We start from the raw sequence: 25187 nt of genomic DNA, 5'->3' as shown, positions 1-25187 counted from the left end.
AAGTTACCTTCTTCAAGGTATGCTCCTCCTCTCTGCGTGACTTTCCTCAGTGCTTCTTTCCCAGGCAGGCTCACCAGTTAGCCGAGCTTAGGAGGGTTCCTGTGACCATATGTGTTGCATTGACATATGGATCCTTATCTTGTCCAGAAAATTCTGAAGTCTGGCTCTCTTTTTCAGGTTCCATGGGCACAGGCAAATAATGCAGTGTTTGGTCATTAGACGCTGGAGGAGGTAAGGGACCAGTCCCCTCACAGGTGACAGGCCCACCTAGGGTGCTGGCCTGGTAGCTCCAGCTAGGATTGGGGTCCTGGGTATCAGGGCTAGGCTAGACATTGCCCAATGTTGCCCACAGCAGGAAGATTTGGATATGGGAACGGTCAAAAGCAGGCAAGCAGGATTTATGGGACAAGTCCAGGGCGTCACTTTCGGCCACAGGGTCAGATTTGTTTAGCCCTGAAGGGCAGGAATGGCAAAGGCAGAAACGGGGTCAAGGGGGGTCGGCACAACCATTGCCCACAGGGCCGGCGGGAGAGACAGGGCCACTCCGTTCACAAACTACTCAAAGCCGCACAGGAGAAATGACCTTTAATGTCCGACTTTGCTTCCAACCCCGCCAAAGTGCTACCGTTCAGTGAAGTACAGGAGGGGCTTGCGAGGTACGAAGTCACGAGACAAACAACGCCCTGGCTGCCTCCTGGGCACCCACTCGCTCTGCCCCCGCGCGGGCGGCCCCACACACGCACACACGCAGACCACACGTACACCGCACAGACACACGCACGTGCACCCACGGTTAAATACATGTACAGAGGGACTCGTTTAGATATATACACAGAGAGAGAGACGGAAATCCCGGCTGGCGTCGGGTCCCCCAGGCTCTCGGCATGCTCGGCCCAGCTCTCCGCGCTGTACCTGGCACCCATGCCCCTGCCAGAAAAGCAGCTGCCCCTCTCCCCGCCCCCCTCCCCCCGCTTCCCCGTGGGGCCCGTGTCTACCGGGCGCCGACACTCCCCTCCCCCCCTCCGCCCGCCCGCCCCCCACGATGATTGGCTCCCCAGGGAAAGGAAGCGGTGCGCGGGGCCCTAAAACTGCCCCGGCGCCAGGGGCATGTTGCTTTTGAAGCCGGGCTGCCCGTTGGCCACGTCGGCTGCGGCCTCGTGGCCTCCGTGGCTGGCGTCTCCGTCGGTCCCGGGGCTCTCGGGCTCCGCCAGCAGCTTGAAGGTGAAGAGCGGGCCCGAGTCGTGGCGGCCGCGGCGGCCCGGGGGCTCGGGCGCGGGCAGGCTCAGGAAGGCGCCGGGCGCCTTCCACTCCGGGAAGGCGCACAGCTCGACAGGCGGCGGCACGCCGCGGCCCAGGTAGCCGGGGCTCGGCGAGGCCGAGGGCAGGGTCCGCTGGCTGCCGCTCAGGCAGCTGCCGCTGTCATCCAGCGAGTCCTTGCGCGACTGCGACCGCTCCAGCGAGCCGCCGCGCGTCCACGGCCGGTAGGTGTAGGCGCAGCCGCCCAAGCGGCGGCGACGGCGGCGGCGGCGGCGGCCGCGGCACTGGCACCCGAGGATGCGCACGAAGGCGCGCTTGAACTCCTTGCTGGAGCACGGGTAGATGATGGGGTTGAGGCAGCTGTTGAAGTAGCCCAGCCAGAACACCACCTTGAACACGGCGTCGGGGGGCTTCAGGGTGGAGAACAGGGAGCCTGGGCACAAAGACAGACAGCAGTTGGTGAGTAGTCAGACCCCTCTCTTCGATGTGATCGGCCCAAACATTGTCAACCTGTGGCATTCCTGCCTCCAGGCCTTTGCCCAGGCCAGTTCCTCTACCTGGAATACTGCCCTTTACATCTCAAAATAAATGACTCCTACATTCTTTTTTCAGGCCAATCTCCATCACTTAACCTTCGCCCATAAAATCTTTTCTGATCTAGCTAAACGGCATCCAGACTCCCATATCTCTAGATTTCCTAGGGCAGTGCTTACCACTTTCTACTCAAATAATAATAATAATCACCCACAATTGTACCGCTCTTGGGTCTTAGGCACTGTATTGGCGCTTTACCTGTATTATTTTATCCTTCACAAAATGCCATGAAGTATTTCCATGACAAATATGAGATGTATTAAAGACCTAAAGGTGAAAGGCAAACCTTTATAAGGTAAAAGAAGACAAGGTAAAGGATGATCTTATTGATGGAGAGGTGAAGAAAAACAACTTAACACTTCAAAAAGATAAACTATGGGGCAAGAATGGGAGAAGATTATTTACAATGTCTAAGACAGTCAAGGGATTGATATTTAGAATATATAAGGACTCCTGAAAGTCAATAAGAAAAAGACAGCATTCCTAGTAGATAGTGGGCAAAGAAAAGGAACAGGCAATTTACAAAATAGGAAACCCGAGGTCTAATGAGCATATGCCAAGATGCTTAAAATATTAGGCAGTCAAATAAAGTGAAAACCACAGTGATAGAACATCTGTTAGGTTGGCAAAAATTAGAAAACTCGATAGTGCCAAGTGTAGAAAAGGGTGTGGAGACATGGGAAGTCTCCTGCTGGTGGGGGCACAGGCTGTGAAGACCTTCTGATCCCATTAGGTATACAGATACCTCCTGACCCAGCAATTCTGCTCCAGGCAGAGCTCTCAAAGAATTTTCACACAGGTCCATCGGGGCCATGTACGACTATGCTCAGGGTGGTGTTTATGGTGACAGAGAGTTGGAAAACACCTGGGTGCCCCTCACTGGGAATTATGGAAAGGTAGAGTGGAGTACATGCATAGCACAGCAATTACGCAGTACTTAGAAGTGCTGGATGACATGTCCAAAAAGCAATATGGAAAGATCTTAAATACATTGTTCTTTGTGAAAAAAGTAGGAAACAATGAGATTTATAACATAATATCTTTTGTTATAAGATACAACCAACTACACACATTTTCAAAAACATTTTCAAGTTAAAAAATATTATACATATCCAATACAAAATGGGTGCCTAAGGGTGAGGCAGAGGGAAAGGGAATAAGGGATGGGAATAAAAGGAAATAAATCAATAAAGTAAGAGAGAGGCCTGGCTTAGATCGATGACAATGAGGTGCTATGAATTGGGAAACATGATTAACTCATCCCTGTGAATTTGAGGTCCCAAAGCATTTAATGGCAATATTAAGTTAAAAACAATTCCATTTTAAATGCAAGGCAGTTGAGACTTGGAGAGGTTAAATGACTTGCCCCAGGCCACGCAGCATGTTTGTAATATAGCTGGGATTTAAACTCAATTCTGTTTGAATATGAAACGTGTTGTTTTTTTGTTTTTAATGCTATTAATCATACCCTTTGTGGAAAAATGAGAAACTATTAAAAAGCAAAAAGAAAAGAAAAAATATTTTAAAAGCACACATACCCATAATGCAGAGACATCACATTTTGGTACATAAACTTTCAGATATTTTTCCGGTTGTATACACGTATGTAAATGCTTTAAAGAATGCAAATATACTTTACAGAACATTTTGTAACTTCAAACCATGTCCCTAAGCCAGCCACTCCACCTGCAGTACAGTGACTTTTGTATTCCTGTCTTATCTCCTGTTACACTGTGAGCTTCCTGAGGGCCTGGTCTTTGGGATCACCTTTGAATCCATTTGTTGAAGGAAGAGCATCTGAATGGGAGAAATCTTAGCAAATCATGAAGTCCAACCTCCTCGCTTGGCAGATGGAGACACCGAGACCCAGAAAGTGGCTGAAGATCCCACAGTTGTAGCATAGATGCCACAAGAATCCCTATTTTGGATTGCACTTGAGTTTCCCCCCGTAGCACTTGCCCTTCTTGATTATTTGAGCTTCGGCTTGTTGTTACAGGGAGCCTCCAACTTCTCTGCTTGGCAATGCAGGGGTGGTGGCTGGGGGGAGATGGCCAGAGTTCCTGGTGCGGGGTTACACCAGAGAGGGGTTAACTTGTAAAGAAGGTTATCCATACTCCGGGTAAATGCTAACTATACATATAAGTGCTCTGACTCTTCTCAACTGTGGGTTAGCTCTAGGTGGGGGCCAATGAGGGCGCCACCTCGTGGTCTGATTTGTGACAAGGCTTGCACCATTAGGTTTTTGTCCCACTGTCCCAGATTCTCCTTTGGCATAAGACACTGGACAGAAGGCCCCAGTGGAAATGCAAATGTGACGTGTGAACACCTAGTACCCATGATGGGGTGAGTTGTTTCTGCCCAGGGGGATGGTCTTGTTTCTGTCACTGAGTCTAAAGGGCATAGTTAAACTGGTCTTGACAAAGATGGGAAACTGGAGAATAAATTTGGGGAAGTGGAGAGAGAGGTAACACTTGGAAACCTTGGGAATTACCCTGGATGGTAAACGCTGGTGAGCGTGTGCACAGGTAGGCACACCACCCATGAGGACATGTCAAGGCCTGGGATAGAGGCTGGGGAGGCACAGACAGCTGTGGCAAAGGTGTGGAGGATCCAGAGCAGGAAAGCATACTTGCTGAAGACACACTTGTAACTCTGCTTGCCAATCCTGTTGAAGATGTTAGTAAAATGGTCAATAAATGGCTTAAAGGGGGTGTATCCTGAGGGACCAGCTTTTAAAGGGTATACAAATAACAACAGTGCTAATAGCTAATTAGCTAATAGCTAATTAGAACCGTCAATCACATTGTGTGTGCTCTTGTACACATCTTACACTAAGTCCTTTACACCATTTGCCCATTTCATGATCACAGTAATCCCTAGACGAGGAGACTATAGTTGGTCCTATTTTATGGATCAGGACACCACCATATAAGAGTGGTATCTTTTTACATTTTTATACATTCATTCATTCATTTGTTCATTCATTCATTCCACAAATACGGAGCTCTGCTAAGTGCCAGGCATGAGGCCAACCTGTGGGGATACAGACAAACAGGGGTGTGGTCTCTGCCCTGTGGCAGTCCACAGGCTTGCGGGAAGGCTGATGCATTCACAGTTCATTGCCACAGAACACACATGGCTTTATGATAGGGGCAAAAATATCATTCTCTACCCCTGTGCCACGTGGCATTTCTTTCTAGGTTCTTCTTCACCTCCATCACAACGGAAGCACCTTGTCAGGGATAAAGACAGTCTGGATCTTTGTCTTTATTTTCTTGCAAAGCACTCTCCAAGGACCATGGGGCTGAGACGTGCTCAGCCAAAGGGAAGGGGGCGATGCTGACTTTTCTCATGGCATTTACTTACAGCCACAATTAGAGTGTGGGCTCCCTGAGTTACTTGTTCCTCTGAAAAGAAGGTCATTCTTTGCCTTCAGCTGCTTTAGGCAATGTGGCCTGGTGACTTGAGCTCAGAGTTTGGGATCACAGAGGCCTGGTTTTGCATCCTTTTGGTGTTTTGGCTGTTTGACTTTTGAAAAGTTAATTGGCTCTCTCAGACTAAATTTTCTTATCCATAAATTGGGGATAACATCTGCTTCATAGGGTTATTCTGAATACATGAAAATATCCATGTAAACATACTTGACACAGGGTCTGGCACCTTAAAAATTCATAAACGGTGGCCATTTTCCAGATATACCTTATATCCTGGCCCATTCATTGCCCTCTTCCAGGAACTCTGCTCTGATTAACCCTACCCGACTCAGACTGAATTCTTCATTCTGTACCCCACAGAACATATACAATCAGATCTTATTCTGTTATTTTATTGTTTGTCTGTTAATTAAGCCATCCCAGGGCTGGCTGAGTCCTTGTTTACCACCCAGACTGTAAATTCCTTCTGAGCAGAAACCATATCTTTATTTCTTTTCTTTTCCTTTCCAGATTTGTATATTTTTATTACAAAAGTGACACAATGGAGAATGAATAGGGGGAGCACAGAGAATTTTTAGGGGAGTGAATCACTCGGTATGATGCTATATTGGTGGATATATGTCATTATACCTTTGTCAAAACCCATAAAATGTACAATACCAAGAGTGATCCCTAATGTAAACTGTGGACTTTGGGTGATTATATGTCAGTATGGGTTCATCACAGTACCTTCCTGTCAATTTGAATGTGAACCTAAAACTGCTCTAAAAAATAAAGTCTATTAAAAAAAAACCTCACTGACCCTTAAAAAACTAAAAATAGGGCTTCCCTGGTGGTGCAGTGGTTGAGAGTCTGCCTGCCTATGCAGGGGACACGGGTTCGTGCCCCGGTCTGGGAAGATCCCACATGTCGTGAAGCGGCTAGGCCCGTGAGCCATGGCCGCTGAGCCTGCGTGTCCGGAGCCTGTGCTCCGCAATGGGAGAGGCCGCAACAGTGAGAGGCCCGCGTACTGCAAAAAAACAAAACAAAACAAAACTAAAAACAGAGTTACCTTATGATCCAGCAGTCCCACTCCTGGGCATATATCCAGAAAAGATGAAAACTATAATTCAAAAAGATACATGCACTCCAACATTCATAGCGGCACTATTTATAATAGCCAAGACATGGAAGCAACTAAGTGTCCATCAACAGATGAATGGATAAAGGAAATGTGGTGTGTGTGTGTATACACACACACACACACAGGAATATTACTCAGCCATAAAAAAGAATGAAATGCCATTTGCAGCAACATGGATGGACCTAGATATTATCATACTAAGTCAGTCAGAAAGAGCAAGACAAATACCATGTGGTATCACTTATATGTGGAATCTAAAATGTGACACAAATGAACTTATTTACAAAACAAAAACAGACTCACAGACATAGAAAACAAACTTATGGTTACCAAAGGGGAAGTGGGGGAGGGATAGATTAACAGATGCATACCACCATATATAAAATAGATAAACAATAAGGATTTACTATATAGCACAGGAAAGTATATTCAATATCTTGTAATAAACTATGATGGAATAGAATTGAAAAAAGAATATATATTATATATATATATATATATATCCAAATCGCTTTGTTGTACACCTGAAACTAACACAATATTGTAAATCAACTATACTTCAACTAAAAAACCCCTCACTTACAATAGTGACACCTGCTAAATTAAAATATTACACATTACAAAAAAACTATATAATATAGAGTGAAAATTCTTTCTTCATTCAAGTAGACAGGACCAGAGTTAACAGTTTTGTTTTTATCCTTTCAGACGGATTTTTTTTAATGGGGTCATACACATACCTTTCCCCAAATTTCTTTCTTCACTTAGAATACATAAAACATATTTCCCCATGTCAGAGCATTACATCCTGCCCTCTGGATATATAGTAGTTCACTAAACTCTTTCCTGATGATAGTCAAGTAGGTGATTTTCAATTTTTGGCTATTACAAACTGCAGTAATGACAAGCCTCATGCATTTCGCTTTTTGCACGTTTGAGTGTTTCTGCAGGCTAATCTCCTTCGCGAGCAATCACTGGGTCAATTCCACATTTAAGTCCTGACAGCTAGCCAAATTGCCTTCTGAACTGGTCGTACCAATTTACCCTTCTCCCATTGACTGTGTATGAATGTGATATTTTCCCTACACCTCCACAACTCTGGGTGTGGTCAGTTCTTAATCCTCATGTGTTTGGAAGCTGAATAATGACCTCACCTACCCTCTTGTTCCATTTGCATTCTACTCTGCTTCGTCCTCCTGAAGACCCCAGCATGACTCTTGCACCCTGAGCAAGCCCTCAGTGACTTCTGACAAGGACTGCCCTTTTCTCGTTAGATTCCAATTCCTGGGATAGAATCCTGGTTCTCTCACCAGACACATGACCTTGGGCAAGTTTCATACTATACCTAAGCTTCAGTTTCCTCATCAGTAAAATGGAGCTAATAAGAATACCACCTTCCCTGGGTTGTTGTGAGGATTAAACATGGTAAAACATGTAAGTAAAGTTCTTACTAGCTTGTTGGGTACCAGGTTCCTGCCACCTAAATCAACTCTGCATTAATGCTTATTAACCAAATAATAATTATTCCTGTAAACCACTCATTGGGCTGGAAATCTAATTACAGGAAACCTGTTTGATGACTTGATGTATCATTTTGGGTAAGTTGCTTTCCCTTTCCGGGCCTCAGTTTCCCTCCTTTAAAAAAATGTATTTATTTATTTTACTGAACTAGAGTTGACGGACAATATTATGTTAGTTTCAGGTGCACTACATAGTAATTTGACATGGTTTCCCTCCTTTAGCTGAGTGGTTTGATCTGAGTCCCGTCCAGCCTTAACATTCAGAGTCTCCACGAGGCCAGAGCTAGAAGCCCTGCCCATCTCCAGACCCACCACAGAGAGGCAGTGCGGGTCAGGGACTGGACTGCCAGCTGCCTTGGATTCCACACATATGTTGGACCCTTCCCTCCTCCCTCACCTGCCAGCAGCACAGCAGCCACGTGGATTAGTGGCCCTGTTTGCTACGCCAGCCTGCCCTGGGCCGGGGAGCCAAGAAGCCCTCGTTAATTAGGGAAGGTGCTGAGGCCCTTGGGGCATGAAAGCGGATTGGTGACAGGGATCTTTTTCTCTGGGCACCCAAACAGACCTTTGGGGGCCAAGGAAGCTGCCAGGAGAGGGAGCAAACATCGATGGGAAATGTGGGTCCCTGGAAGCCTGCTCTCTCTGTTGGAAGCCAGGGCTATGCCTGCTCTTCGCCAGGGCCACTAACTGGCAGTGCATGTCCCTGAGCCTGGCTCCACTTCTCTTGGTCATGCAATGGTCCCACGCTTCTTGCCCTGTGTCTTAGCATCATGGCTTGGCAGGACTCCGAAACCTCCTTCCTTAACAGAAGGTCAGTCAGGGTGAGTAACTTGCTCAAGGTCACTCAGCTGGTGAATGGCAGAACGACGGCCAGAGCCTGTTCAAATGTCCTTCAATCGATCCCACAGAGATTTATCGAGACAGTGGAGCCCAGTGGTTAAGGACCTGTTCAGACATCACAGGCAGGTACAGCTGGGTTCAAGCGCTGACCCTGACTTCCCAGATGAGTGAACTTGGGGAAACTACTTGAGCTCTGTTTCCCAGGATGGTCATAATTCTTTTCTGCATGGATGAGTTGAGCTTAGGCTTGGTAAGTGCCTGGCATGTTGAAAGCACTCAAAGCTGTACTCAAAGTACAGTTTCACTGCTTCAAACACAACTACTGTTACTATTGCCAACACTGCTATTACTGCCAGTACTACTGCCAAGAAGATGAGGAAGGTGGCGAAGAGGTTTAGATCTCCCGTGCAGACCAGGCCTCGGGACCCTCACCCTGCCACTCTTTCCTACACAGGCCCAGGAATGGGACTCCAGGTAGTTCTGGAACTTGATGAAATTGTATGTGATGTTCATGCATTTTTCTGGGGCAGAATCCATAGCTGTCATCATGGGCTTGGGTCAGTAACCCTGAAAGGGTTAAGCCTCAAGTCTAGGCTAGACCCATCTCAAGTCTAGGGCTTCCTAAGCATCAGTCATTCTACCACCCGGACCACCCATTACTTAATGCTTTTCTTTAAATCAACTCACTTTTGGTATCTAAGCTACATTTTTGTTTAAAAAGGAAGCTTTCTATCATCATTTAAAAACCTGCATCATTTGCTATAAACAGAATGCAATGGTAGAGAAAAATAAGATGAAAACTAAACAGTATTAGTACCTCTGGATGCCTCCATACAGTAGTGGGTCTGAGCCTGCTCCCTTTTTCAGAAAGGGAGATTAGCCGGGGTTGAGGGGTGTTGAAGACTTGCTGGCCCTAAACTGAGAGGAATTCATTCCTCTTTGAGGACCTGAAGGACTGAAAGAGAAGTGAACAGGGAATATTTTCTCACTGGAGAACCCAGCCCCTGGCACATAGTAGTGCTAAATAAATATTTGTTCACCGACTGACTGATTGAATACGTGACTCAGAGTTTTTTGTGCCATCTCTAGCTGTCACTTCAAGCTATCTTGCACATCACTCAGATCTGTAGTCATTTTGAGCAGCATTATGGGTGCAGCCCTGGGAAACCACTTGCGGGAGGCCACATGGCTCCACTCGGTTGCCTCTTGCTAGCCTCTTACTGAGGTTTTTTAAACAGGTCAAATGAGACAACACCTCTGAAAGGGCTTGGAGGGGTTGAAAGCTGCACACCTGGATGGGGCGAGCAGGAGGCAGAACTTGAGAGCAAAGGGATGAAGCAGCAAGCAGATGGTGCAGTGACCCACTCACATCACTTGGGCTTTGCATGCCTGAGGGCGACTTAGAGGCATGGTGAAGTGCAAGGATCAAAAGCTAAAGCGGGGACTTCCCTGGTGGCGCAGTGGTGAAGAATCCGCTTGCCAATGCAGGGGACATGGGATTGAGCCCTGGTCCCGGAAGATCCCACATGCCGCGGAGCAACTGAGCCCATGTGCCACAACTACTGAGCCTGAGCCCTAGAGCCCACGAGCCACAGCTACTGAAGCCCGTGCTCTGCAACGAGAAGCCACAGCAATGAGAAGCCCGCGCACCACAATGAAGAGTAGCCCCTGCTCGCCGCAACTAGAGAAAGCTCACGCGCAGCAACGAAGACCCAACGCAGCCAAAAACAAATAAATAAAATAAATATATTTTTGAAAAAAAGCTAAAGCGGAGCAGGATCAGCACAGGAGAAGGACTTCTTGGCTGGACCATGGTCCCAATGGGTCATCCTTAAGGTGCTATTTAACAAATCTGAACAGTGAACCTCCCTCCACTCTTCAAAACCACAGGGTTTGTTTGTGGAGTAGTAGCTACTATTTAACAAGCTCTTATCCTGTGTCAGCCACTGGCCAAGTGCCTAAACATCTTTACGCCCATTACTCCTTCAACCTGTCTGTTCCCAAGGCAGCCCAGCATGACTGCGCCTGGCACGGCTCTAGGGGGCGCCATTTCGCACTGCAGTCTATAGCGTTCCTGGTGACTGGGTCCAACCTGCCATGTCCGCTGGGGGAACTAGAGAAAGCTCACGCGCAGCAACGAAGACCCAACGCAGCCAAAAACAAATAAATAAAATAAATATATTTTTGAAAAAAAGCTAAAGCGGAGCAGGATCAGCACAGGAGAAGGACTTCTTGGCTGGACCATGGTCCCAATGGGTCATCCTTAAGGTGCTATTTAACAAATCTGAACAGTGAACCTCCCTCCACTCTTCAAAACCACAGGGTTTGTTTGTGGAGTAGTAGCTACTATTTAACAAGCTCTTATCCTGTGTCAGCCACTGGCCAAGTGCCTAAACATCTTTACGCCCATTACTCCTTCAACCTGTCTGTTCCCAAGGCAGCCCAGCATGACTGCGCCTGGCACGGCTCTAGGGGGCGCCATTTCGCACTGCAGTCTATAGCGTTCCTGGTGACTGGGTCCAACCTGCCATGTCCGCTGGGGGCCACAACAATTACACCTGGGGGAATGGAAGGCAAGTTGCTCCAGATCACAGAGTGGGGGATAGAGTTTGAATATGAATCCAGGAATCCCTAACAGAAGCTGTCAATCACTTCCAATACAGTTCATGGGGAAACAAAATACACATGTGGGTGTGTATAAAGGACTGGAAAAATATACATGAAAGGAGACATCAACCAGGTTTATCTTTGGGTGGTGAAATTATGCATGAATTTTCCCTCTCTGGGCTTTTTGGTGTTTTCCAACATTTTCTCCATAAACACGAATTACTTTTGTAATTGGGAAAAATCCAATGAATATTATTTTAAAAAATGAAAAATGAATCAAAAGATACTGTGTTTATAGGGTCCTAGTTATATGTTAGCCAACTATCTTATGTTCTATTTCATTTAATCCCCCTGACAGTTCTATGAGCAAAGTGGGATTATCCCTACTTTACAGATGAAGAAATGGAGCTGCAGCTAGAAGGCAGCGCTTGGGCAAGGTCCTCCACAGGTGAGAGAGAGAGAGAGAGAGAGGTTGGAAATGAGATTTTTTGTTTTTAAGCCCAGCAGCCTCCTCTGTTAGTTCCTGATGTGCCTGTAGGTTCCCTGATGTGCCTTATCCTCTTACAGGGGATAAGGGCCTCTTATAGGGCCTTTAATATTCCTTCATTAAATACCGGTTGAAGGAATGACCAGTGGGTGGGCTTGGAGACTGCTGCAAGGCATAGAGAGATGTAAAGCATCATTTATCTGGTCCCCCCAGGGCTGGGTGGTTTGTAACATCCCTCTGAGCTCTGACATTCTGGGTCTGTAGGATTATAAATTTGATTTGACTTATTTCACAGTCAGCATCACACAAGCAGACATCTCAAGGGAGCCAGTGGGTGGTGAAACCATTTTGATCAGCTTGTAAATAGAGTGGAGCTCCCTTTCAATGTGGCTGTTATTAGGAGCACTTGGCTACACCTTTAGCCAAGCCAAGTCTCCCCAGTGGAAACAGTCTGGTCCAAAAAAAATTCAAAAATTGAAAATACTAGTTGCTAATTCTTTCACCACTGGCTTTGTGAAGGAAGTGTCCTTGGATTTGGAAATTCCCTTTGAGGTTTTTCCATTTTCATTTGCTGCTTAACCCTGGAATGAGATCACAAAATTGTCCAACAAATACAATATCCTTGGGGCCAAAGAGACACATGTTAAGATTTACAGCAAATACTGAAAACAATAATAATCACCAGAGCTACCATTTATAATGAACTAGGAACCAGTTATTAGGTACTATGTTTATAAACATTCTCTCATACAATCCTTCCAGAAGGCTTGCTATTCATATCTCATTTTATGGATGACGAAACTGAGGTTTAAGAGATTAATGAAGTCACATGTCTAGTAAGTGGTAGAGTTAGGATTAAAATCTAACTCTGAAGTCTACTCACTGGTTCTTACTCATTGTTTAATAATAAGAAAAAGAAGCTACTATTCATTTCCTTAAGCACCAGGAAATTTCTCCCTCAACTGGGAACAATCTTTCTCTTCACCAAATTGTCATAGTATTTTATCTGAGGCTAAAATACGGCATTTATTACTTTCTATATTGAATTACAGTTGCTTAGGGCTATGCCACATCTCCTCAGATTAGACTGTGAGCTTCTAAAACAGAGAGTTCATGTCTGATTCTTCTCTTTCTACTCAACGTCTAGCACAGTGCCTGACACAGGACAGGCACTCAGCCAACATGTGTTACAAGAATAATATTAGTAATAAAAATGACAAAACCAAAAATACGTTAGCCTCTGGCTACTCAAAGTAAGGTTCATGGGTAAACAGCATCAAAATCACCGGAGTCCTTGTTAGAAAAGCAGAATCTCAGTGATCCAGTGAATCAGAAGCTGCTTTTTAACAAGATCCTGAGGTGAGAAGCATTGCCTTAGTCCACATTATAATTTTATTTTAAAAATTGTTTTCCTGGGTGTCTTGGGCTTCATGATGGGCAAAGGCTGGGTTCAGAACCACCTCACCATGGGATTGACTTCCTTGTCCCAAACCCTCCAGCGGCTCCTGTAGGTTATAGGATAAAGTTCAAACTACTTCAGCTGGAATTGAAGACCTGCTCAGCTTGGCTGCAACGGACTGATTCTTTTTTTTTTTTTTTTTGCGGTACGCGGGCCTCTCACTGTTGTGGTCTCTCCCGTTGCGGAGCACGGGATCTGGACGCGCAGGCTCAGCGGCCATGGCTCACGGGCCCAGCCGCTCCGCGGCATGTGGGATCCTCCGGGACCGGGGCACGAACCCGCATCCCCTGCATCGGCAGGCGGACTCTCAACCACTGCGCCACCAGGGAAGCCCCGGACTGATTCTTCACAACACAAGTTGACTTTTCCGGCTCCTCTCCCTGTATCTACTCTGTCCACTGGTCTGAGATGCCCGTTCCTTTCCCCTCCTCCTCTGGCATGAGGGAGGACTGGGTTCTGTAATTCTCAATTTTCAGTTTACAGATGAGGAAATAAAGTCTTCAAGTGTATGGAACTCACCCGATGTTACACAGCTATTAAATGGTAGAGCTGGTATTCAAACCCAAATCTGCCTGGTCTCAAAGCCAGGCAGCTTCCACAGCAGATGATACAGCCTCTAAACTCTTAGAATAGTTCTGGTTGGGGGAAGGCTAGAATTATTTACTTCTTATTTATAATGGTCTTTCTATATATTTTATATGGTCATTAAAACACAGAAGCCAAGAATTTTGTGGCAGTCTACCTCGATGGTTCTTAACCTGAAAATGCTGGTTATGCAAATAATTTAGCATCATATAATTTCAGGGGCTCACAGACTCACTGAGTGCCATACATGGGTACCCAGGAGGTGCAACGTCACCAGATTAAGAGTCTTCTGCTATATTCTCTCCACAGAATTCTATCACAACAGCTGTTGAACTTATTTATTTTTAATTTAATTTTTATTTAATTTTTATTTAATAATTTTTTTTAATTTTTATAAAATTTTATTTAATTTTTATTTATTTATTTATTTATTTTTATTAAGAGTTTACAAGCTCCTCCAGGCCAGGGTCAATCTTACTTGTCCTGTTTCTCTAGCACCAAACACAGAGCTTGGGTTATAGTGAATGTGTAAAACTATTTGTTGAGCACACAACCTCCTCTTCATGTGCCTAGCCCAGTATCTGGTTCATAGTAGGTGCTAGGTAAATGGTTGTGGAGTGATTCTCTTGCTTATAATGTGCTTCCTTCCTCTTCTTTATTTAAATGGTAACCACAGGCCAATGCCCAGTCAGTTTTCATCTTCTCCCTGAAATCTTTCCTGACTGCTCCAGGCTTCTTCTCCTATATTTCCCATCAAAACAAAGCCATACCACATGGATTCATATGGAGTGTCATTCTTAAGAGATGTGCCACTTGTCTCTTTAGGCAGCATCAAAGCTCTTTGAAGACGGAGTCTGTGTTCTATACTTCTAGCACAGGACTGTGCATGGGGTCCGTGCCATCAATTGCCTGCTGATTACTTGATGGACCCATTCCAACTTCAAAGAGGGAAGCGACCTCTTGGCTTAGGCCCAGAGTTGGGAGCAGATGGGATGGAGGAGTTTCTGCAGCACTTAAGGGTCTATCTTTGATGCCAAACTGAGTGTGTTCCATGCTTTGACCTCAATAGCAATTTCCCCATAGAACTCTTTTAAAACTGAGTCTTGGGGGGAACCTATGTGAAGGAAGCAATACAACTTTATGAAGGGGCATAAAAAGAAGACATGTATAAATGGAGAGACATAGATTGCTTTAGTATAGAAAGTCTCTATCCAAGAAAACTTCAGTTCTCCCCAAATTCATCCAGAAATTCAAGATAATCTCATTAAAATGCCACCAGGTTTTTTTGGGGGGGGTGGTAGAGAGGGGAACCTAAATGATCCCAAACTAAATATATGGAAGAATACAGATTATAGAAGAATAACCATGAAAAAATAGCCAGGTCAATTAAAATAAATAAAGAGGAATGGTGGGAGTGGTGTGGGAAGACGGGGAAACTTACCCATACAGAGAGTAAAACCTATCATAAAATCATATCATACCATAAAAGTAATTAAAAAATACCAGGGCAGGAGGTGCAAGAAAATGCAGATAGATCTATGAACTTATACAGTTTATAAACAGAACCAAATATCCATGAGAATTTTATATGCCATTTCAATGCTTGTGGGGAAAAAAAAGATTATTCTCTAAGTGGTGTTAGGACAAGAGTCTCTAGCTATTTAGAAACAAATAAAGCTGGATATCTACTTTCTTACACTAAAATAAACCCAGATGGATCTAAGATTTTAAATATTAAAAGGTTATTAAGATATAAGAAGATGGCAGTGAATATTTTTTATGATTTTGAAATAGGAAGGACCTTTTTAAGCATGACAGAAGTTCAGGATCCATAAAGAAAAGTATTGCTGCGTTTGCCTAGACATTTCTATAAGGTCATAAATTTTGAAAACAAAGTTATCAGAATTGAGAGAAACATTTGTAATTTAAAGGACAGTAAAAGGAGTATCTCTAATACACAAAACTCTCTTTCAAATCAAGAAGACAAAGCAACTCAATAGAAAACAAAGCAAATCATATGGCTAAGGAAATAAGAATAAGTACCATGGACAGCCAGTGAATTAATGAAAACCTCATGGAATCCTTTACAAAGCAAATAATGCGAATTAAAAAGCAGTCAGGGCTTCCCTGGTGGCTCAGTGGTTGAGAGTCCGCCTGCCGATGCAGGGGACACAGGTTTGTGCCCCGGTCCGGGAAGATCCCACATGCCGTGGAGCGGCTGGGCCCGTGAGCCATGGCCGCTAGCCTGTGCGTCCGGAGCCTGTGCTCCACAACGGGAGAGGCCCGCGTACGGCCAAAAAAAAAGGCAGTCAAATATTTCAGGTCTATTAGTTTGGCAAAGGTATGAGAAAACAGACATTTGCATGCATCGTGTGTGGGGCTACAGATTTTGGGCGGAAAACTGGTGTTATCTGATACAATTTAAATGAGCATAACTTTAGCTTTTGATGTAAGTACTCAACATCCAGGAATTTATCCTACAGCAGTACTCTTAAAAGGGAGCAAAGATAAAAGTACAGGGAACTGCAGTAATGTTCCCCCCAAATGGGAAATAACCTAAATTCCAGCCATAGGGGATTATGAAATAAACCACGTAGCATTCACGCATTGAAAAACCATACATCTATTAAAACGGTAAGCTAGGTCTACATGGAATGAGGCCCATGCCAAAGTTAAGTAGAAAAAATCAAATTTCAGGAGAGAATATCTAATATCTGATTTTTATAAAAAACATTTTGTGTGTGTGTGCGCGTGTGTGTGTGTTCATAGAAAAACATCTGGGAGAATGTGAAAAATAATGTTCATAATGGTTATCTCTGGAGGATGGCTTTATGGGAAGATTTTCACTTTTTATTTAAAATTCTTTTTTCAATGAACAATCATTGCTTTTGTAATTAGAGGGAAACAGGGAGAGAGGCAGGGGCGAAAATGAGAGAGAGAGAGAAAGAGATAGAGAGAGTGGTTGAGAATATAGGGGGAAAGACCCAGCCTAGGGCTAGAAGCTGGCCGACCTTTATTCAGGGTCATCACAGTTCTGGGCCTCGTTTCCTCATGTATGAAACGAGGGGGTTGCATTCGCTACCGGGGCTCCCTGCTTCTTGGATTGTCAGCTGTGTTCACTCCATTGCAGAGGTGGAACAGAGATTAGGGGAAAAGTTACAGATATACCTGTGGCCAGTGTCTTTGAGCCTATAACAAAGACTGTGCAATACTGGATGCTGCCCTCAGAGGGAGCAGATGAACCTGCTGCTTGGCTGAGAAGCTCGGTACCTTCGGATGAAAGGCTCCAGAGAGAACAGGGACAATTACTGGCTTTGGGGAAATCAGGTGGTAAAACGCTGAGATTGGACCACTTAAGCCATTAGGCACCGTGCAATGCCTTTCATCTCTTCTCTCAGCAGCTGTCCACTGACTCCCCTGCCTTCCTCTTTCTGACTCATCCCTCTGATCTGTCCTTTGGCTGGTGGTAATCCAAACTTTTCCCTATATCCACTGGCTTGCCAGGTTCAGGCTGGGACCCCTGCACAGCTCTGCATCTCCTCTCCACTTGTCAGGCCTGGTCTGGGATGCACTCCTCCTCTGGAGGCCACACCTGGGCATCATGCCTGCCTTGTCACCTGCAGCCCTTAGAGTGAATGATGCCAGCCCGCTGTCTCTAGGGCGCCTTGTCTTCTCACCAGAGCCCTCGCCTGCCTTTCTGTATCCCGAGGGCCAGGCACGTCGCTGGTGTCATGAATATTGTATGATGAAATGATTAGTCTTTGCTACTGCATACGTGCCACTGTCCAGATTTTAGCAAAGCAGGGCCTTCTCCTGCTTCTCAGTCCAGGTCCACAGACATGCCATAAAATGACCCTGAAATTGCTGCCCTTTCTCATAGCTCAAAGGCTCCTCATTGCTAGGAAATTTGCAGATGCAAGTGCCCGAGGGACAACTCACTGCTCAACTCAGAGATGGCCTGTAGGACAGAGAGCTGGCTGGGCTTGCTGCAGCCATGGGAGAATGTTTTCTGAGAGTTTCCATGAAGGGAGGAGATGTAATTCAGTATTTACTGCCTATGCTGTTTATATAGGTGTAGCCCAGACATCAGCTGGGGGCCTTTCCGCCCCTTGAAAGCTAGACGAGATGATCGTGAATGTTCCTTTTCCATAACCCTGGGATGTCCAAAGCCCTCCCTCAAAGTCTCTGGATTCCTGGAGTGAGGCAGGGGGAATAACTTCATTCCCGCCACTCTGCTCTTTGGGGTCCATTTCCCTCGATGCCTGCTCTGCTTATACCACCTGGAAGCGATGATTCCACAAGAGGAAAATTAGCCGCACCAAGCGTTTAAGGTGCTACTCAGTGCTGGGCTCCCTGGCCCCTCCTTGTCCTCTCTCACCTCAGCTCCTCTCCTCGCAGATTGCTCCAAGAGTTCCAAATTCTTATTGCTTTTTTAGGCAATAATTTCTGTTCTCTCTTCTGGTAGCTTTGGCATCAGCCTTGTTGAGGGCAGCGAGGAAGAGGGGCATGTAGGTTGTGATGGGGGGAAATGGGTTTCACTTTCTACCTTCAGCTCTATTTAAGATTTTTCCTAAAGACAGTTCCTTTCCTCAAATTACTAGATTTTCAGAAAATACAATTTCTTCACCTCTTTCATGTAAATATACATGAAATATATTCTCAGTTTGATGCAGGTTTTTAGATTATTGCTTGCAGCGGGAGGTCCCCAAGCTTTGTCCCACTTTACAGAGAGTCTTTATCGAACATCCCTTAGGTACCTGAAACTGGTTGAGAATTTAATCCAGGAGATTAACATTGACTGGGGAAGCAAGGAGATTTCAACAATTATTTTATTCAGTACCTATAAGCCGGTGAGGTGAATACAATTATTATGCCCATTTTATGGATGAAAAAAACTGTGGCTTAGTGCAATTAAAGAAATTGCTCAAGATTACATAGGGGTGGAGATAGGATTCAATTCCAGGTCTGACCCTGGAGCAACTGATCTTTCTGCACCTCAGTGCTGATTCCCACAGACTGGAGACTTGTTATATCCCTGGAACGTTCTGTGTGAAGTCACCTAGAAGAAAATCAGGAGGTGTTGGTTACATGTTGGGATGGAGAGATAAGTGTGGGTGATAGTTTGGGAAGGAGGAGTTACTTGACTTTGCTACTTTCAGAGAACTTTCCTGCAAAAACGATTTCATCTTTGCACATTTTGAGGAGACAGGAGCTGGAAAGGCAGGGAGTTGCATCCCCTTTGTGCATGAGGGTGCAACGGCAGTGAGGCAATGTGTCTCAGAGAGCTGGTGACCTCAGGCTGTTTAGAGCCTGAGAGAGGAGGCCTGACTTCCTGTGCAGTGTCCTGATCACAAGGAAGGTGGAGAAGTCGTGCTGACTCTCGTGATAGTTAGAAATGGGCTCAACCTTTATGATGGTGCCCAAGAAAATACAGAACATGGTGGTGATCTGAATTTAATAACAACAACAATAAGAATAGCAGTTACCATCTACTGGGAGCTTACAGGAGGCAAGCACTGTATCAAACTCCTAACATACATTATCTAACTCTGTACTCAAAACATTTCAACGTGGGAGGTAGAGTTACTGTCCCCATTTTACAGATGTTGAAATTGAGGCTTAGAAGAGAAGTAATTTGCTCAGAGTCACAGAGATATTAAGTAGTAGAGTTTCTGCTCTCCCATATTCTGGGGAGGAAGGCCATCAAAACGCCAAAGACTAAAAGGACATGTAAAAAAATTGAGCAGATTCCACAAGGGAGTACAGGGTGCAGGGGGAAACAGAAGAGCCATGTTTGGGTATGAATATACTAGTTTTCAGATGACTCATGTTCCCAGCCAAATCCAGGAGGAACTGTAATTATTTAGAATTTGAAAAGTCATCGTCTGCCATCTCCTGGCCTTGTGAATGTAAGTCCCACGGACCCAAGAAGGTGGGAGGAGAATGGATGTTTAACTCACACATCCTTCCATCACCTGTAGATGGGCAATGCCAAGAACATAAGCGAGAGGACAGGGCATAGGATGGAGAAAAATTAATAAATAGAGATCAAAAGATAGAGTTAAGCCAGACAATAAAAGGGCAGAACAGCCCCCTTTCCCATCACCACCCCTCCTCCTATTTCTGACAAGGATATAGTGGTCTTGTGCAAAATGAGACCCCAAGGTGGCCATGGATGGGCAGCAAGGACAGGGCAGCTTGGGTTCCGGCCTGAGGAGCTGCCTGCATCCTCTGTGTGTGTCTCATCGTGGTCTGGCAGCCCTAGCCTGTCTATCCAGATGGAGCTGAATTCTCCACTGGGTCACCCAAAAGGGCAATTCACTCCAGAGTGCTAATTCCTCTGTCCACTTCCTTCCTTGCAGGCTGGGACCAGATGTTCCACCCCTAATTCTGAAAATGCCACTGAGCCTCAATGGATCATTATTAAACACGGCCCCCAAAGCACATGCTCAGGCCAAGGAAAGTTCCCAGAAAAATCTTCCTGGCAAAGCAGCATCACAGCAGATGGATGGGCAAGGTCCTGGCCCTCATGCTCCCCTCCCCTCTTGCCTTCAACCGATGCTTGTGATAGGAGAGGGGTGGGTAGGGTTGGCGGAGGCTTGCCTGATCTGGGGTGAGGCTTTCCAGGCCATAACGGAGCAGGATGCGAGGGGAGATGGTGAAAGGCACTAGCGTGTGAAGAAGAGCATTTGGCAGCAGGAGCCTGGTCCTCTGGAGGCCGCTGAAGTGCACCAGTGGGGGCAGGCCAGTGATGGCCCGTCCAATTGCCCGGAGGTCTTACTGGTTTGGTGGAGGACAACACGACCTCAGGAGATAGTTTTGACCGGGGTACCTCCACTCCACAGGGCAAATGGACCATTAGAGTGCCTGGGCATTTTATTCCAGCCTCTTCTGATCTGGTTCCTTACACTGCAGGATGGTTAAAAAGAACAGTCTGGTCAAACCAGCATTTGACTGGGTTCATTAGCCCTGTTTTTAGTTTTAGTTTCAGTATTGTTGATATATCGATCCCCTAGCAAGCACAGGAATTCTAAATGGTGTCTGTGAACTCCTGAAAAATATGGGGTTATTTGATGTGCACATGTGCGTTTTTTGTGTAGCTGCTTCATAGCTTCCATCAGATTCTCAAAGGGGCCCATGTACCAAAAACAGGATAAGAAGAATTGGTTTAAAGAAAATCAATGTTTCAGTTGGGAACTGGGTTGCACGCATGCTCTAAAGAGCATGAATAAGCTATCAGAAGTCTGAGCTTCATTTCTCTAATGACAATACAAATTAACAGTGTTCTGTGTTGGCGATGATGCAAGTGAGTGCGCATTCATATCCTGAGGGTGGGAATATTGATTGGGACATGCTTTCTGGAGGGCAACTGGGCAAAATGACTCAGAGACCTTACCATTTTATGTACTTAGTTATCCTGAAATTACAATTCTAAGAATTTATCTTAGTGATTAAGGGTGCTGCCTCTGGAGTCATTATCTATGTCACTGTGGGCAAATTACTCAACCTCTCTAGGCCTCAGTTTCCTCACCTGTCAAATGGAGGTAATATTACTTATTCATAGGACTCCTGGGAGGGTTAAATTAGATAATACAAATGAGGTACCACCTCACACCGGTCAGAATGGCCATCATTAAAAAGTCTACAAATATCAAATGCTGGAGAGGGTGTGGAGAAAAGGGAACCCTCCTACACTGTTGGTGGGAATGTAAATTGGTACACTATGAAAAATAGTATGGAGGCTCCGCAGAAAACCAAAAATAAAATTACCATAGGCATATACCCACTCCTGGGTATATACCCAGACAAAACTCTAATTCAAAAAGATACATGCACCTCTAGGTTCATAAAAGCACTATTCACAATAGCCAAAACATGGAAACAACCAAAATGTCCATCGAACGATAAATGGATAAAGAAGATGTGGCATATATATATGTATACAATGGAATACTACTCAGCCATAAAAAAGAATGAAATAATGCCATTTGCAGCAACATGGATGCAACTAGAGATAATCATACGAAGTGAAGTAAGTCAGAAAGAGAAAGACAAATACCATATGATATCACTTACATATGGAATCTAAAACATGGCACAAATGAGCCTATCTACAAAACAGAAACAGACTCACAGACACAGAGATCAGACTTGTGGTTGCCAAGGGGAAGGGGAAGGGGGAGAGGGATGGACTGGGAGTTTGGGGTTGGTAGATGCAAACTATTACGTATAGAATGGATAAACAACAAGGTCCTACTGTATAGCACAGGGAACTATATCCAGTCTCCTGGGATAAACCATAATGGAAAAGATTATAAAAAAAAAAGAATGTACATAAATATATATAACTGAGTCACTTTGCTGTACAGCAGAGAGTGGTACAACACTGTAAATCAACTATACTTCCATTAAAAAATAAATAAATAAAAAAGATAATACATGTAAAACAGTACAGTGCCTGAGTAATAAATACTCAATAAATGTTAGTTATTATGATTTAGATACAAGGATTTTATTGCCACATTATTTATCATAACTAAAATTTTTAAACAATCCCAAATATCCAACATAAGTGATTGGTTTAATGATCCATATATCTCAACCATTAAAGATTAAATTAGTGAATATGATTCGAAAAGTGTTCATAATATATCAAAAAAAAAGAGTAGGTTACAAAACAGTATGTATGCTATCATCCCAGAGAAAAATGGCTGAATAAATATGCATCAAACATTTCAGTAGTTATGTGTGAAGGATGGCTTTTTTATTACCTTCTTTTTGTTTTTCTGTATCTTCTAAACTTTTCTATAATGAGCATATATAACTTCTTGCAATAAGACAAAACAAACACAGTAAAAGTTACTTGAATAAAAAAAAAGGATGACTGGAGATTGGTTAAAGATGGCGGAGTAGAAGGATGTGGTCTCACTCCCTCTTGTGAGAACACTGGAATCACAACTAACTGCTGAACAATCATCGACAGGAAGACACTGGAACTCGCCAAAAAAGATATCCCACATCCAAAGACAAAGGAGAAGCCACAATGAGATGGTAGGAGGGGCGCAATCACAATAAAATCAAATCCCGTAACTGCTGGGTGAGTGACCCACAAACTGGAGAACAGTTATACCACAGAAGACCACCCATTGGAGTGAAGGTTCTGAGCCCCACGTCAGGTTTCCGAACATGGGGGTCCGGCAACGGGAGGAGGAATTCTTAGAGAATTAGACTTTGAAGGCTAGCAGGATTTGACTGCAGGACTTTGACAGGACTGGGGGAAACAAAGACTCCACTCTTGGAGGGCACACACAAAGTAGTGTGTGCATCAGGACCCAGTGGAAGGATCATTAACCCCATAGAGACTGAACCAGACCTACCTGCTAGTGTTGGGGGGGTCTCCTGCAAAGGCAGGGGGTAGCTCTGTCTCACCGCGAGGACAAGGACACTGGCAGCAGAAGTTTTGGGAAGTACTCCTTGGTGTGAGCCCTCCCAGAGTCTGGCATTAGCCCCAGCAAAGAGCCCAGGTAGGCTCCAGTGTTGGGTCGCCTCAGGCCAAACAGCCAACAGGGAGGGGACCAGCCCCACCCATCAGCAGGCAAGCGGATAAAGTTTTACTGAACTCTGCTCACCAGAGCGATAGCCAGCTCTATCCACCACCAGTCCCTCCCATCGGGAAACTTCCACAAGACTCTTAGATAGCCTCATCCTCCAGAGGGCAGACAGCAGAAGCAAGGAGAACTACAAACCTGCAGCCTGTGGAACAAAAACCACATTCATAGAAAGATATACAAGATGAAAAGGCAGAGGACTTTGTACCAGATAGGAACAAGATAAAACCCCAGAAAAACAACTAAATGAAGTGGAGATAGGCAACCTTCCAGAAAAAGAATTCAGAATAATGATAGTGAAGATGATCCAGGCAAACAGAGATGAACAATACAATAATTGAAATGAAAAATACACTAGAAGGAATCAATAGCAGAATAACTGAGGCAGAAGAACGGATAAGTGACCTGGAAGACAGGATGGTGGAATTCACTGCTGTGGAACAGAATAAAGAAAAAAGAATGAAAAGAAATGAAGACAGCCTAAGAGACCACTGGGACAACATTAAACGCAACAACATTCGCATTATAGGGGTCCCAGAAGGAGAAGAGAGAGAGAAAGGAAGAGAGAAAATATTTGAAGAGATTATAGTCGAAAACTTCCCTAACATGGGAAAGGAAATAGCCACCCAAGTCCAGGAAGCGCAGAGAGTCCCATACAGGCTAAACCCAAAGAGAAACACGCCGAGACACACAGTAATCAAATTGGCAAAAATTAAAGACAAAGAAAAACTATTGAAAGCAGCAAGGAAAAAACGACAAATAACATACAAGGGAACTCCCATAAGGTTAACAGCTGATTTCTCAGCAGAAACTCTACAAGCCAAAAGGGAGTGGCAAGATATACTTACAGTGATGAAAGGGAAGAACCTACAACCAAGATAACGCTACCCGGCAAGGATCTCATTCAGATTCGATGGAGAAATCAGAAGCTTTAGAGACAAGCAAAAGCTAAGAGAATTCAGCACCACCAAACCAGCTCTACAACAAATGCTAAAGGAACTTCTCTATGTGGGAAACACAAGAGAAGAAAAGGACCTACAAAAACAAACCCATAACGATTAAGAAAATGGTAATAGGAACATACATGTCGATATTACCTTAAACATGAATGGATTAAATGCTCGAACCAAAAGACACAGTCTTGCTGAATGGATACAAAAACAAGACCCATATATATGCTGTCTACAAGAGACCCACTTCAGACCTAGGGACACATACAGACTGAAAGTGAGGGGATGGAAAATGATATTTTATACAAATGGAAATCAAAAGAAAGCTGGAGGAGCAATACTCATATCAGATAAAATAGACTTTAAAATAAAGAATGTTACAAGAGACAAGGAAAGACACTACATAATGATCAAGGGGTCAATCCAAGCAGAAGATATAACAATTATAAATATATATGCACCCAACATAGGAGCACCTCAATACATAAGGCAACTGCTAACAGCTATAAAAGAGGAAATTGACAGTAACACAATAATGGGGGGGGGACTTTAACACCTCACTTATACCAATGGATAGATCATTCAAACAGAAAATTAATAAGGAAACACAAGTTTTAAATGACACAATAGAACAGATAGATTTAATTGATATTTATAGGACATTCCATCCAAAAACAGCAGATTACACTTTCTTCTCAAGTGCTCATGGAACATTCTCCAAGA

The 25187-nt window shown here is 44.5% G+C and overlaps 1 protein-coding gene across 1 annotated transcript in view; it reads right to left on the bottom strand.

Annotated features, from left to right (window-relative positions):
* Window positions 1-1026: 1026 nt before the first annotated feature.
* Window positions 1027-25187, bottom strand: part of ADRA1B (adrenoceptor alpha 1B) — a 65653-nt gene continuing 41492 nt past the window's right edge. Inside the window, exon 2 of the mRNA XM_024115810.3 lies at window positions 1027-1690. Coding sequence (XP_023971578.1) covers window positions 1083-1690 — 608 coding nt within the window. The 3' untranslated portion in view covers window positions 1027-1082. The remainder of the gene's footprint in view (window positions 1691-25187) is intronic.

Source organism: Physeter macrocephalus, chromosome 8 (assembly GCF_002837175.3).
Source record: "Physeter macrocephalus isolate SW-GA chromosome 8, ASM283717v5, whole genome shotgun sequence".
Lineage (NCBI taxonomy): Eukaryota > Metazoa > Chordata > Mammalia > Artiodactyla > Physeteridae > Physeter > Physeter macrocephalus.
This window is presented reverse-complemented; position numbering and strand designations above follow the sequence as displayed.